The sequence below is a fragment of the Dermacentor variabilis genome, chromosome 8 (genome assembly GCF_050947875.1).
Source record: "Dermacentor variabilis isolate Ectoservices chromosome 8, ASM5094787v1, whole genome shotgun sequence".
NCBI classification, from domain to species: domain Eukaryota; kingdom Metazoa; phylum Arthropoda; class Arachnida; order Ixodida; family Ixodidae; genus Dermacentor; species Dermacentor variabilis.
This window is the reverse complement of record NC_134575.1, coordinates 49,867,832-49,881,138: the sequence shown is the minus strand read 5'-3', so window position 1 is coordinate 49,881,138 and position 13,307 is coordinate 49,867,832. Positions and strand designations below refer to the sequence as shown.

Below are 13,307 nucleotides of genomic sequence, written 5' to 3'. Positions count from 1 at the left end.
AGACTGATGCGCAGTATCGGACATGAATGGTATGACCATCAATATTTATGATAGGTGTAAGAGGTAGTAGCATTGTTTAAACAGACAGAAAAAAATATCATGAGCTGGATTATTATAATAAAACGCCTAGAATTGTGCCAATCGACCGCTTTTGCAAGCTCTATCTTTAGTTGAAGGACTTACATTTCTAAATATTTGTGAGACAATGGGAGAACAGCGCCATCAGCGTGCAGGATGCAATCACCAGAATTAAGTTACTCAGGTAGATCTTAAACAAAGTAATAACTGTCCCATTATTGAACCCTGTGGTACACGTTGATAAAAAAATCTTAATGCCAGAGTAAGTACCTCTAATGCAAGCTGTTTGTTCACTGCTAGGCAGGTAGCTTTTCAAAAGCTTTAGTACCTGAGCGGCACTTCTGGCTTAGAAAAGAGAATGCTATGAATAATAGCATCAAGTGCTTTATCAAAATCTAGAAAAAAACCGAACCACAAAGCAACCAAGCTCAATAGATGGACGAATGTAGGCGGTTAATAGTAATAATGCTCCTAATTTAGTCGAACTGTCAGTGCAAAAAAAAAAAACTGGGAAGAAGGTAGACAATTAAGCTTGTCTGTATTACTCTTAAGTTGCTCACAAAATAATTTCTGAACAATTTTACTAATTGAGGAAAAAAAAATTGGTGGACACTTAACCTTCGCCTTTAAGAGTGGAACGCCCGACAGCGTTCAAAAAATCCCTGACTGCTTCTCACGCTTCCCGGAAACTGCAGCGTATGCAACCGTAATGTTGACCGGGAAACGCTGCCGGCGAACGCTATGTGCGAAGGCGGGCTTTCTGGTAGAAGCGCGGCCTCTTGCATGGGCCGTGACGGATGGATTAATGGATGGATGGATGTTATGAGCGTCCCTTCTGGAGTGGGTGGCGGGTTCTGCCACCAAGCTCTTGCTATTATACTGCTTAATGTCCTACCTAGGTTAAAAAAGAAAAGAAAAAAAATAAGAAAAAAAAATAACCACGATGAATTCCCACAACCACATTTTCTGACCCCCTATTGTGGACTTCGTTTTCGTACGTCTCCGTTTTTAGTCGTTTCTCTATACTGCTCTTCCACCAATCTTCCAATCGCCTCGGTCTAATCCCTATTTCGTACATGTTTACTTTCATCTAGCTCTCGCTGAACCCAAGAGCTTCAAGGAGTCCAGTGGTGCCTAACTCGACCGCTGGGCAGACATCTTCACATTCTAATAAAACATGTTCTAACGTTTCCCTAGCTTTACCACAGCAAGCGCATGCTTCTTCTTCGTTCTGATATCTCGCTTTATAGGTGTGTGTTTTAAGCCATTCTGATCTCGCTTCGAAAAGTAAAGAGCTTCCCTTTGAGACATCATAAATTGTTTATTTTCTTATTTCGTTTTGTCCTCTTAAGTAGTTACTCATGACAGGTTTCATTTCCATTCCCGCCACTCATGAGATTATTTTAGCCTCTCTGACTTTCTGCTGGACGCTCTTTGTTGCTACAGGCCGCATACTTGCTGGTAAGCTTCCTAGTTCTTTTCCTCCGCTGTGAATCAATGTTTTTCCTGTACAGATACCTGAACACTCTTCCAGCCCATTTACTTTCTTCCATATATTCCCCAGCCGTTCTTCATACTCAATTTTACTGCGAACTTCGCTCACTTCAAAACTAGTCCAGCCCATATCACCCTGCACAGCTTCGTTTGTAGTCTTCCCGTGAGCGCCCAATGCGAGGCGTCCTACTGACCTTTGATTTCCATCGAGTCCAGATTGTAGCACTGATTTCAAGCAAACAGACACATTTCCAAATGCAAGTGCAGGAACCATTACAACTTTCCACATACCCAGGAGCACCTCGTACCTATTGTATCTCCCTAGCGCTCTGTGTTTCATTATGGCTGCATTTTTCTTCCCCTTTACTGTTATTGTTTTTTTTCTGTGTTGCCATGTATTTATTGCCTTCGTTTATCCATATACTAAGGTATTCATATTATTTCACACGAGGTATTTCCTGGTCCTGTATTGCCACTGTCTGTTTACTGTTTTTCATTGAATACCAATTGTCACTGTCTGTGTACTGTTTTCATTGAATACCATAACACCTGATTTTCTAACGCTAAATTTAAAACCTGCATTTTTGCCTTCCTGCCCACAGATATCAGCCTGACGTTGCAAATCACTTTGCTTGTTAGTTAGCAATACAATGTCGTCCGCATAATATAAACCTGGAAGCTGCTGCTCTACTACTCTACCCGCCTGTTTGTATGAGAGATTAAACCCAATATTAATTCCTTCTAGTCCCTTGTTGATATCACCTTTCTGCTCGCTCCTTGTCCCTTCCCATTCAACGCCAAGCGGTATTTTCTAGATAAATATCTCTCAAAGGCTGAAGACAATCGTCGCCTAAGCCTTTCCCATCCTGAATATCCCACGAAATGTTGCGTTCTACGTTGTCATAGGCTCCTGCAATGTCTAAAAAGGCTGCATATTACGGTCGGCTTTCTACTCTTGATATTTCAATACACTGAGTAAGAACAAATAAGTTATCATCTATACCCCTACCTATTCTGAAGCTATTCTGAAGTTCTCCCGAAATGCCATTATTCTCTGCCCATGCTTGCAGCTTTAATTTGAATGCCTGCTTTGCTAACCTGCATATTACGGTTGTAATGGTCAACGGTCTATACAAGTAAATTCTATCTTTCTGCCCCTTACCTTCATAAATTAATTTCATCCTACTTTGTCGCCAATTGTCTGGTATTCGTCGATCTTTTAAAGTTTTTTTTTCCATTGCTTTCACAAGAGCTTGGATTAGTTTTTTTTCCTAGTTCATTAATCAGCCTAACGGGAACCTCGTCTAGCCCTGTGGCTGTGCGCTTAGGAATTTTCTCTTCGGCTTTCTTCCAGTTGAAATTTGCCAGCACCAGCTCATTTTCCATCTGGTTCTCTTTCATGCTCTTTTTTTCTTCAAATACAACCTCGTCAGTGCCTTGGAAAGATTCGGCTGTTATTTTGCGGATGTAATTTAATGCCTCTTCTCCTCCCAGTTTGTTGCCATCTTCGTCTAGATATGTTGTTGTATTGTTGTTGACTTGCTGCCTAATAATTTTATGTGGTTTGAAAATAGTCTAGGTGCGGCCTTCTTTTTCTCCCCTGCTTCTGACAACCAACGTTCATTTCACCTTTTATCTTTGCTTGCACCAGTATTTGAACCATATATTTTTTTATCCCGGTATATTTCTTATTTACTGGCTACTCCATCCTGCAGCATCTGCGCTTTATTGCCTGCCTGTGCTCTCGGGATGCTTTCTGTCGTTCGGTGATCACTTCTCGTATCTCCATGTTTCACCAGCTTTTCAGTTTCTTTTTTTCCTTTCTAACGAACACGTTGTTTCTATTTCCGGAATTTTGTAGTTATTGCACTTTGAAGCTCACTATAATCCCACTCTTGGCGATTTTCCAATGTGGCGGAGGCGAGCGCCATCTGGAAGTGTTTCAAGGAAGCGTGCACGACGTTCCGCGGACTCCGAGATATCTACGCGCCGGCGTGCCGCAATGGCGGACGTCGTCTCCGCTCTATGCATTGTAGAAGCGCTGGAAAAGGAGTTTGTTCGAGTTTTCGCGTATCAAAATTATATTTTCTCGTATGTTCAAATGGCAATGCGAGAGCCATCATATCTGTCAGTTGTGTGTAAGTCGTAGTTTACGATGTTTCTGCGTATTCTAGCTTGAGAAATTCAATTATTTCAATCAATTCTTTGCGTCACGTGGAGGGCTTGGGTATGAGTGGTTCGAAAATCCTTTCGCTCAAACGACTTTTGACGCGGGACGCTGACATCGATGACCGGACGGACGTGTTGACGAGAGAAGAACAAGAGTTCCTCCGCCAATGGTCGTGCCCTTTTGTTCGGCGTCAGATGGCCGAGTGCTTCTAGTCTTGCGCCGCGAATGGCGATAATAGCCACTCCTAAATCAGATTTCTGCATCGCATTTGCAATTTTATCTCCTTGTATTGCACACAATGTTGTTCATATTCATTGATGTAAAATGTAAGTTTTACAGTGTATAGTTCTGTGCTGCCTGTATACATAGTTTTGTACAAATGATTCCTTTTATGATAACTTGTACGTAGTCAAAACAAAGTTTCTCGCGTCGCCGCCGCTGGGAGGCGGCTATCAGAAGTTCAGAGCTGGCAGACCAGCTCTGGGCCGTCCGGCAAGCCGAAGAGGCCGCTCGAGTCCGAGAACTTCGAGCCGTCACTTGAGGGCACCACATCAAGAACTGCCGGACTATTCTTCACTGAAGTTTCTTCTTCTTCTTCTAAACAGTAATGCTATGGTGCTTGCGCATTGGTAATGTACGCGTTGATATTTGTTATTGATCACGTCTGCAAAAACGTAACAAGGAATAATAAAGAAAATAATATACTACTGGCAGCAATACATTCTTCGATACATTCTGCGATTCTTCTGAAGCAGCAGTGTATACCCGTACAGTACCGCTTTTCGCGCTTCTTCAGAGGAGCTTTTGTCGACGTAAAGATCCCCATAAGGTGTGTTTGGCCTGTCAACCTTCGTTAGGTTCGCTTTCTCTCTCTCTCTCTCTCTCTTTTTACAGCTATTTGCCTGGTCTCTCTTGCCGGTCACCTCGCATCATCTCTGCCTGATTTCCTGGAATGCCCGTTCTTATATCTCTCCCTTGCGGTGCGGCTGTCATTAATGGTTTGGAATGTAACCAACCCCGCCTGTATTTCTTTCATCACGCTTCGCACCGGGATAATCGCTCCTGTAATTCCCGCTGGCGTGAAAAAATCGTCGCCAGAGTGAGCAAAGGTGCGACGCCGAAGTGGGAGAGTTGCGAACATCGCTTTTAGTTTTCTCACTCGCTCTCTTACGTTCTATCTGCTGTGCATGCTCTTTTCCTCCTCCTCTGTAGTCTTGATGCGTTTCTAGAACTCTGCACGTCACTCTGGAATTTTGGAGCCAGTATACGGGCATCGACAAATACTTCAGAGGGGGGGAGAGGGGGGCAAATATTGCAATGTAAATTCGCAACGGTGACTGAACGGGCATGTCGGCGATGTTTCATCTTTGCTTAGCAGCACCACGACCTACGTAGTAAAAGAGTAAGTAAGAGTAAGTATCGAAAGAGCGCTGACTTAAGTCAGCGTAATGCAGCGCTCTTTCCTGTCACTTCTCTTACTTGTCACGTATATGTACATCGTCGCGCCGCTAACCAAAGTCGCAAAATGAAAATTGTTATTCGAAGCGGAACCTGTGCATGTGTAACGTGAATTAAGTTTGTCTAACGACGGAGCGAAGTGACCGCACGGTGTGTCTCCGGCGCCGGATTAACTGGTCGGCGGTCGATATAAATAAGAGACAATTAGAGCATGGGTGCAAAATAGCAGGTAAGAGAACGATGCAACCGCAGTTAATGCAAGCGTGTGTAATCACGCAATATATTGATAGAGTTTTTAATCACAGGAAAGTTCAGACCGAGGTGAAATATGGCAAATGGCTAGCTGACGCGAGATGTAGTAAAACCCGGTGAAATCAAGTAGGCTCGGTGATTATCTATACCCGCCCCGTTTCAAAGGGGAGGATGCCAGTAAGCGTCATTATCAACGAAGAAGCGCAGGGCCCTCACACTTTAGTGTTCTCTCGTATATGCACGAATTTAATACAAATGGGTTCATCGCTTGCCTTATATGTACACTTCTGCGCTTTTTTTTTAGATTGAGAAATAGCACTTGGCCCCGAGCTAAAGCTGCTTCTTTAACCCGTATTTTATAGAACATTTTCTCCACCCCACAGTGGAGAAGATCTTGGGCCCGTGGCCTCGTGCGTCTGCCATGCGCAAGGCCACAAAAGCGCTGCGGCGTTTCTTGAAGTGCGCCAACCTGCATGACCGCCTGTGGCCGACACAGAGATGAACGTTTGTGTGTGTAGTAGTGCAAAGTGGGAACTTGTCTCTTCCTTCTCCTCTTACAATCCCCTTTCCCCCGTTCCCGAGTGCAGGGTTGCCTTCTGGGATCGGTCTGGTTAACCTCCCCACCTTTCCCTTGTGACTTCTCTCTCTCTCTCTCTCTCTCTCCACCCGACAGTGCACCTCAAGAAAGTCTATAGCAGTGCCTCCCCTCCCCATAGGCGGTCCCTGTGCTATGATTACACTGCGCGGCAATTACTGAATGGAACACTTTTAACGAGTTACTCTCACTGACTACTCGAAGGCGCGAGATTTAATAAGCTTTCTCGACTCGCCATTGTTTGATCTTGTCGAGGAGGGTTAGTGAAGGTCAAGCTTTTGTGTTCTTCCGCTGAGTGGGAGGCCACTTCACGCTGGAGTTACACTGTGTAGGCACCCTAAAGGAAGCCACGTATACAGTAACTCCACTTCGTTCAGGTGAAAGAAGTGAAACGGAGACAGTGGTGAACTTGCTAAGGGTAGGATAGGAAAGAGGAGGAATCAATAGCCGTGTCTCCCCACATCACCATCGAGAAGCACCGCCTTCACAACGAATGAAGTTTTCACACAATAAAAAAAAAAAGAAATGGAGAAAGTGGGGATGTTAACCGGAGAAGCATTTGGTTGGGAACTCCACGCTAAGGCAGAAGAATATGGATGCATAAACATTGAACAGAAAGAAATGGAAGGCGCAGCGATGGGGCTGCACGCGCGCGGACAGCGCCACGCAGTCCAGGGCATGTTCACTCAGGCCAGTCCTTCTGACAGGCAGAAGGCAGAAGCAGTGCAGAAGCAGTGACAGAAGGCAGTGCAAGCACATGAGTGCTTGCACTGCCCACATGAGTGCTTGCACTGCCTTCTGCACCTCCTCCCACGAGAGTTGGGGGACGGCTCTCCAGCAACGTCTGCACGGACGGTGGACAGTCGTTGCTACACCTGAATGCGCTGTAGAGAAATCGCCTTTGCCAATCAAATTGGGAACACTGGCGCAATAAGTGGGCGATGCCCTCCCTGTTCGCATCCTGAGACATCACTCGCAGCACTGTCAAACTATAGTGTGTACCTCGCCTTGTGTACGTGTCGTTTTGGCTTTTAATTCTTGCTGCGCTAACGAATGACATTGGACGGCGCTGTGCACAACGTACCATGCAGCGGAAAGATTGCTAGCGTGATCGAGGCCCTTTAAGTGGTGGGGAACCCACGTGACTGAAGGGAACAGGGCACACTCTGCCTTACTTTGCGTATTGCAATTAACCGTCACTGGCATGTAAGGGCGAGAGCAACTAACCAACAGGGATGGCATTGTCGCGATCAGGAAGAACCTGTAAATATCCCTTGCCGTGCTGGTTCAGCGTATAAGGCCATGGCGCATCTCTGATATTCGAGAGGCAGAAGTATAAAGCCCTTAGCGACATGCTAATCACTTTCACAGTACATCTTAGAGTAATAAAGAAAACGCTGCAGCTTTTTTGCCGGTTCAGCAAAAGAGATAGAGCGATAAAGGGAAGGCAGGGATATTAACTAGTCAAGAGTCCGGCTGGCTACCCTAAACTGGGGGAAGAGAGAAGGGCAATAGAAAGAAGGGATAGAGAGAGAGGGGAAAATAGAGAGTCGTGCACGGACAGCACCATACGGAATCAGAGGCGGTCGCACATGCCGGACGTTCTTAGAAAGCACAAAAGGGCCTTCACTACCTTGGGAGCCGATGATCGGTCGGGTGGTGTTCTATGGTATTGTCTGTCCACTCGGGAAACGATCATCTAGTTTGGTGAATGCGTTGTACATAGATTGTCCTTGGGCTTCAATTGAGAACAGTGGCACAATAGATGGTCAGTGTTCGCCTCGCAACCGCGGACATCACATGCTGGACGGTGAGCCATTCCAATTAGTGCTGAATAAGCTTTCGTGAAGGCAACTCCCAACCACAACCGCCAATTAAGAATTGGCTAGTAAAGAATGAACTATAATGTAAGTAAGACTATAAATAAAGGCAATGAGAGACATGCTGCTGGCGTTTAGAATGCATTCAGCAGTGGCCAGGGGAACGGCGGGCATAGCTTGACGTGTGTTGAAGTTGGGCATTGTTGCTATAGAACAGTGACAGACGGGGGACACGCAAGTGCACTTGCAGACGCGTCCGTTGCTGCACTTAAACACTGTTATATCGGAATGTGCGGCGTATATAGCCTTTCTTCTTCTGCCAATCGTGAAAGATTTCGCGACAGTAAAATCCTGTATATATATACCATCTCGGATGTCAGCATCTTCGGAATCTAAACAGCTTTCCGAGCTTTGTAGTCGTCATCAGCGCGAAGAATGGCACGCTTATATTCGAGTAACTGCAGGGCGCGAGACAAGAGGGAGCACTCACCTCCAGAGCTTGCCGAGGGTCTTGCTGAGCTCGGCGTTGTGAAGGTGCGGGTACTGGTCCGCGAGCTTTCGCCGGGCTGCCTGGGCCCACACCATGAACGCGTTCATGGGCCGCTTGACGTGCTGGCGCTTCTTCTCCGAAGTGGTCTGCCGCGTCGTCTTGGCCACGAGGGACCAGTCGTAGCTCTGCAGCACCTTGCTCACGGCCGCCTGGATGCCCGGGTTGTCGTCCAGGGGGTCTATGGACAGTCCCTCGGCACTGTCTCCCGAGCAGCTGTCGTCTTCGTCGTCGAACGGCCTGCCCGCCGGGGCCATGGAAGACGACGGCTGGTGGTGATGAGGGCTGTGGTGGTGGTTGTGCCGGTTTCGGCGACTCGAGCTGGGTTCCATGGTGACCAGCTCGATGACCTTCTTCGGAAAGAAGCTGTCTTCGGAAAAGCCTCCGCCACTGCCGCTGCTTCGCCTCGGTGTTGATGGCATTGTGCTTTGTTTCGTGACGTGGTAGGCGTGACGTGCGTATGGCGTAAGGGCGAGCTTCTGCCTAAGTTCCGTATTGGTCTTAATGAAGGGAATTCGGGCCAACGTTTCGACGGGTTCGCGGTAGGCTTTTATTGGGATGGCCCTTGTTTTGGATGAGTCCTAGAAGACTTTCAGAAGATTTGTCTGTCAATGACAGGTTGTGAGCGAGAGGGGACACCTTGGGAAGCCTTCTACCATAGAGCACACCAAAGCGCCGAAAATAGATTACAGTCAGTTGTAAGTCTTGTGCCGCTCAGACACTACTAAAGGCCAAATAGATTTTTCATGTCTTCGTCCATTCAAACTCGAGAGGTGATTGATAACTTCTTGAAAGCACTTCAACAACTACCTGCCAGAATGCGCTCTCAGCGAGGCTTCAAATGGGACAACGAGTCCCTTTAACTGTTCTTCGGGATTCCTGTCGACGTCCGGAAGAACAGGGATTTCTCTCATCTTCCCGCGCCAGAAACGAGAGATGAAAAAAAAAGGAAAAGAACTCACGCCGCAGAAATTAGCGCTGAAAGGTGTCGAGCTATATACCGAGCGTTCCTGAGATTGCTGGGCAACCTTCACAATCACGCTGAACACGCGGTGGCACTGAGGCGTCCGCGAGTGAATCGGACACAGCGCGAAACAGCCACACTTCTTTGTCCACGACGTCGGTCGCGGCGGGATGCGCGAGGGGGGTGCCTTCTTCAGTGCCAACTGAAGTGAACAAAAGGAGCCGCTGTTTTCATTCGGCGAGTTGATTGATGGCCCTTATATATGCCTTCGTGTCGGAGTTGTTCCGGTCACACGTGGTTAAGCCTCCGTCGCACGATCAGGTGTACGTCTGGTTACAGGTGCCCTTTGTTCCTCACTTGTGCGCGACTGAACGTGGTCTCTTGGGCAAGGCGACAACGTGCTTGCTTTGCGCACGAATGCAGATAAGACGCGAGATGTTGCACTTAGCACGGACTGACGTTTGCGAAGAAGGCCCGCGTTGTTTGTGCTTTAGTCAACGGTGATCTCATAGGGCGAGCGCCGCTCCTCTCTCAGTGATCGATGTAGACGGCAAGCTTTGGCAGAGTCAGATGTTTTCAGAAACTTTACGTTCACTTCGTCAGCATTTGTGAGCGCCGTTCAGAGAGACCTTCATTTTCGACGTTTTTTTTTCAGAAGCAGGCGAAGATTGGGTCCACATCTGCGCGAGTCAAAGAATGAAGGCGAACCGTCGGAAGCAAGGTGAGTCACTGTGGTGCTTCAATATCGGTGAGGAGGAGACCGCGGTGAAGCCTTGGGCGACGAAGGAACTTAAGTTTTATGTTTCAGGACCGGCGAGACATAACGGAAGGTTTCAGACTATTCAATGGCGTTTCCGCTTTGCTTGCTGGAAGCTCTAACGCGTTTTGGGCAGCAGTGAATATTAATCGATGATGCGGCGACCAGCGGTCGTTGCGATTGTGTCAAACCTACAAGCGTAATGGCCGCCTTTGTCGATGCCCAAGTGGCCTTGTTTTGTTTCCCGCACTTCTGTGAACGGCCTCAGTATTCCTCGGCGCGTATGGTGCTCACAGCCGCGTCACAAAGCTTTTTTTTTTTTACACTGGCTTATGTGCATCTGAATAGTGGGACACTTAGTACGTGTCCGATTTGTCGACTTAGTGGTACTTAGGAACTTGCGTAGTCTCATGTACAACCTGGAAACTTTGACTATACTGTTCACTGCAGCTTATGGCCTGCACCGCTCTGGCACTTGGGTATACCGGTAGTCTTACGTAGAGGAACGCGCGTCTGAGACACTCATCGCTCGACAGTGAACGTTCGCTCTGCAATCTGTGCTTGTGGGGCCTCGATGAACGTTCATTTGCTGCCCATTCTTGAGAGTTAATACCACGGCGCCAGCTTGCCGGGAGGGGGCGGGGGGAGGCAGGTGAAAAAAAGTGTTCAACCCGAGCCGACACGACGGCGTTCCGTAAGACACAAGAAGACAGAGAGAGATCCCACCTGCACGAAGGTCGCACGCCGATGGAATCTACTGCGCTCGCTCCGCTGCGCCCCGTTGCAGCTGTGCCGAATGCGTACACGTCACACACGCACACCGAAGGAGGCGAGGTAGCCGCGTAATCCAAGCGTCGCTGGCTCTTTTACGGGATCGAAGAAAACGGCCACGAACAACACTCATCACACCACCACACCAGAAAGTCGTCTTCTCGAAGCCGTAAACGGTTCGAGCACCGGAGGTGTCCGCTGGCTACTGCGCACTATACTTGTATAGCTGACGACGCGATGTCCTGACGCCTGGCACCGATAGTCCTGGCCGTCGACGCCGGCCGTTCCGATGTCCTGCCGTTGTTCACGAAACACTGGTCTCGAGAGCGTTCCGACGGTACACGCCTCGCAAGCGGCCGATTTCAAGGCGCTGGCGAGCGCAATCGGTCACCGCTTCGACAAACAGCGACCTGTCCAGGATCCAGCTCTCGTTCGGGCGGCGAGTGCGAGAGACTAGTCTGCGCTCAAACTTCCCACTCGTACCGACCGATGGCGGGGCGTCTTGAAGATGGAGGAGAGCTGCTCTGGGCGTCGGGACGGGGGAGGGGAGGAAGGGGGGGTGTCACGAGGAGCGCGTGGCGGGCCAGAGGGGGGTGGGGGGCACCTCTAGCGTAGGCTGGGCGCCCCTGCGGACGCTTCTATAGCCGGCTGTCGGGGAGAATTAAGCGGCCGATCGAGCACAAGCCACAAACGGCTGCCGGAGACTTGCAGCGCAGATGGGGTGGGGGGGGGGGGAGAAACCGAATGAGAGAGGGAGAGTCCGTCAGGGCATCCCGCTCAGGCGAGAAGGTTAACGACGCTGTAGTAGTTTCGCCTCTTGGAAGCGCGACTGCTCTTCCTCCTCTTCCTCGCGATATGGGCGCGAAGCCGCGGCGGTTCTCTCCTCTTTGGCAGCCGACGGAACCCCCTTCGCCGACGACGGCGAGGTTCGAGACGTCGTACGCGTAGCCGGCGTCGTCCTCGGCGCTTGAAGCGTGCGGGAGCCGCAGCAGTTGCCGCACGCCCGAGACGTTCGTCCTCGGGTCTATTCTGGTCGCGCGCTCGCGCGTGCGTGCGTGGGGGTGCGATGGCGGTTGCGAGAGGAAAAGGAGGCGGGGTCGTTCTCGCTTAGTCGCTCGTCGCGAGTGCGTGGTACGTTACTACGAGAGCTGGGTGGCTTCTCCGCTCGCGTACCCGCCCTCATCTCGGCGAGAGAGCGGCCTGTTTCGTCGGGGAGGCCGACCCTCCCCGCGCGAAGTGGGAGTCCTTGCTCCGCCTACGGGACGTCCCGTACGGGAACCTTACGTGCTGGACGCTCGGCGCGCGGGGAGTAGGGGGTGGGGTGTGTCGTCCCCCTCTTTGCTAGTACGCACCCCGTGTTTTATATAGTTTTCTTTACTAACTCCGCAAGCGACTGCACCCCCCACACCCCGCCACACTTCCTTGCTACCTCTCTACAACCTCCCCCACCCCTTCTTCGTATGCATTGCCATGAGCCCTCGGAAACCTCCATCGCCTCCCCTTCTCCAGGCCCTCCTGTTCTCGTTGACGCTAAGCCGCTCTTGTGCAAGTTCACGGGAAGACATATGGGCGACAAAACCAGTTAAACGGCATTTTTATTTATAATGTGCTGCGCGGTTGGAGCACTGCCGACGAGTAGGCGGCTGTTTTCGATTTATCTTACTCTTCTTTTGGCGCATTTCTCTTGCGTGTACACTGTCGATTCCCGCGTGGGACGTCCCAGTAAAGGCTCGATCGAGTTGATATACGAGAGCGACGACTGTGCCAGGCATAGGCTGTATAATGAACGCGGCGTTCTGCGGTGCCGATATCGAAGAGCTGGGCTGTCGGGTTGGCGACGGTATTCTGATTTCGTGAGATGAGCACTTGGTTCCAAGTGGTGATGTCGAATAAACAGGCCCTGGCTTTCAACTTATTGCTGACACAGATGTGTCTTCTACAGGCTCGGGTATTCGGAAACGTGCACCATAATGGCCAACATTCCTTTTCTGTGTTCTTTCTTTATCAGTACGGTCAGTTGTGCACGGCAATACACAGAGAGAAGGAAGCTGATATGAAATCGACTAGCGCTGACGTTCGGCCTGCGTGGTAGGACATATTGCATTTCCCAGGCGCGTTCAATCGGGCACAAGCGAGCGGTCATACACAAGTGCTTGTGTATGTGCTCTTTCTTGTCGCCTGTCGCCGTTGTACATAGACGCACGCTGTCAACACAATTCTAACCGTAGTGAATTCGGCTGCTATAGCCGTTCCCGGTGGAAGCAGTAATTGAAACTGAGTTATTTAGATGATCATTGCGAAGCGGAACGGTTCGTGGGAACGACGAGAAACTGAAAGTATCCGTTTTACCAAATATGCATTTCACGATGTAAGGTGAGTACGAAGACGCCATGTGTACACG

The 13,307-nt window shown here is 49.4% G+C and overlaps 1 protein-coding gene across 1 annotated transcript in view; it reads right to left on the bottom strand.

Moving 5' to 3' along the window:
* Positions 1-11,935, bottom strand: part of LOC142590203 (uncharacterized) — a 43,930-nt gene extending 31,995 nt beyond the window's left edge. The window contains exon 1 of the mRNA XM_075702114.1: positions 8,358-11,935. Coding sequence (XP_075558229.1) covers positions 8,358-8,836 — 479 coding nt within the window. The 5' untranslated portion in view covers positions 8,837-11,935. The remainder of the gene's footprint in view (positions 1-8,357) is intronic.
* Between the last annotated feature and the right edge of the window lie 1,372 nt (positions 11,936-13,307).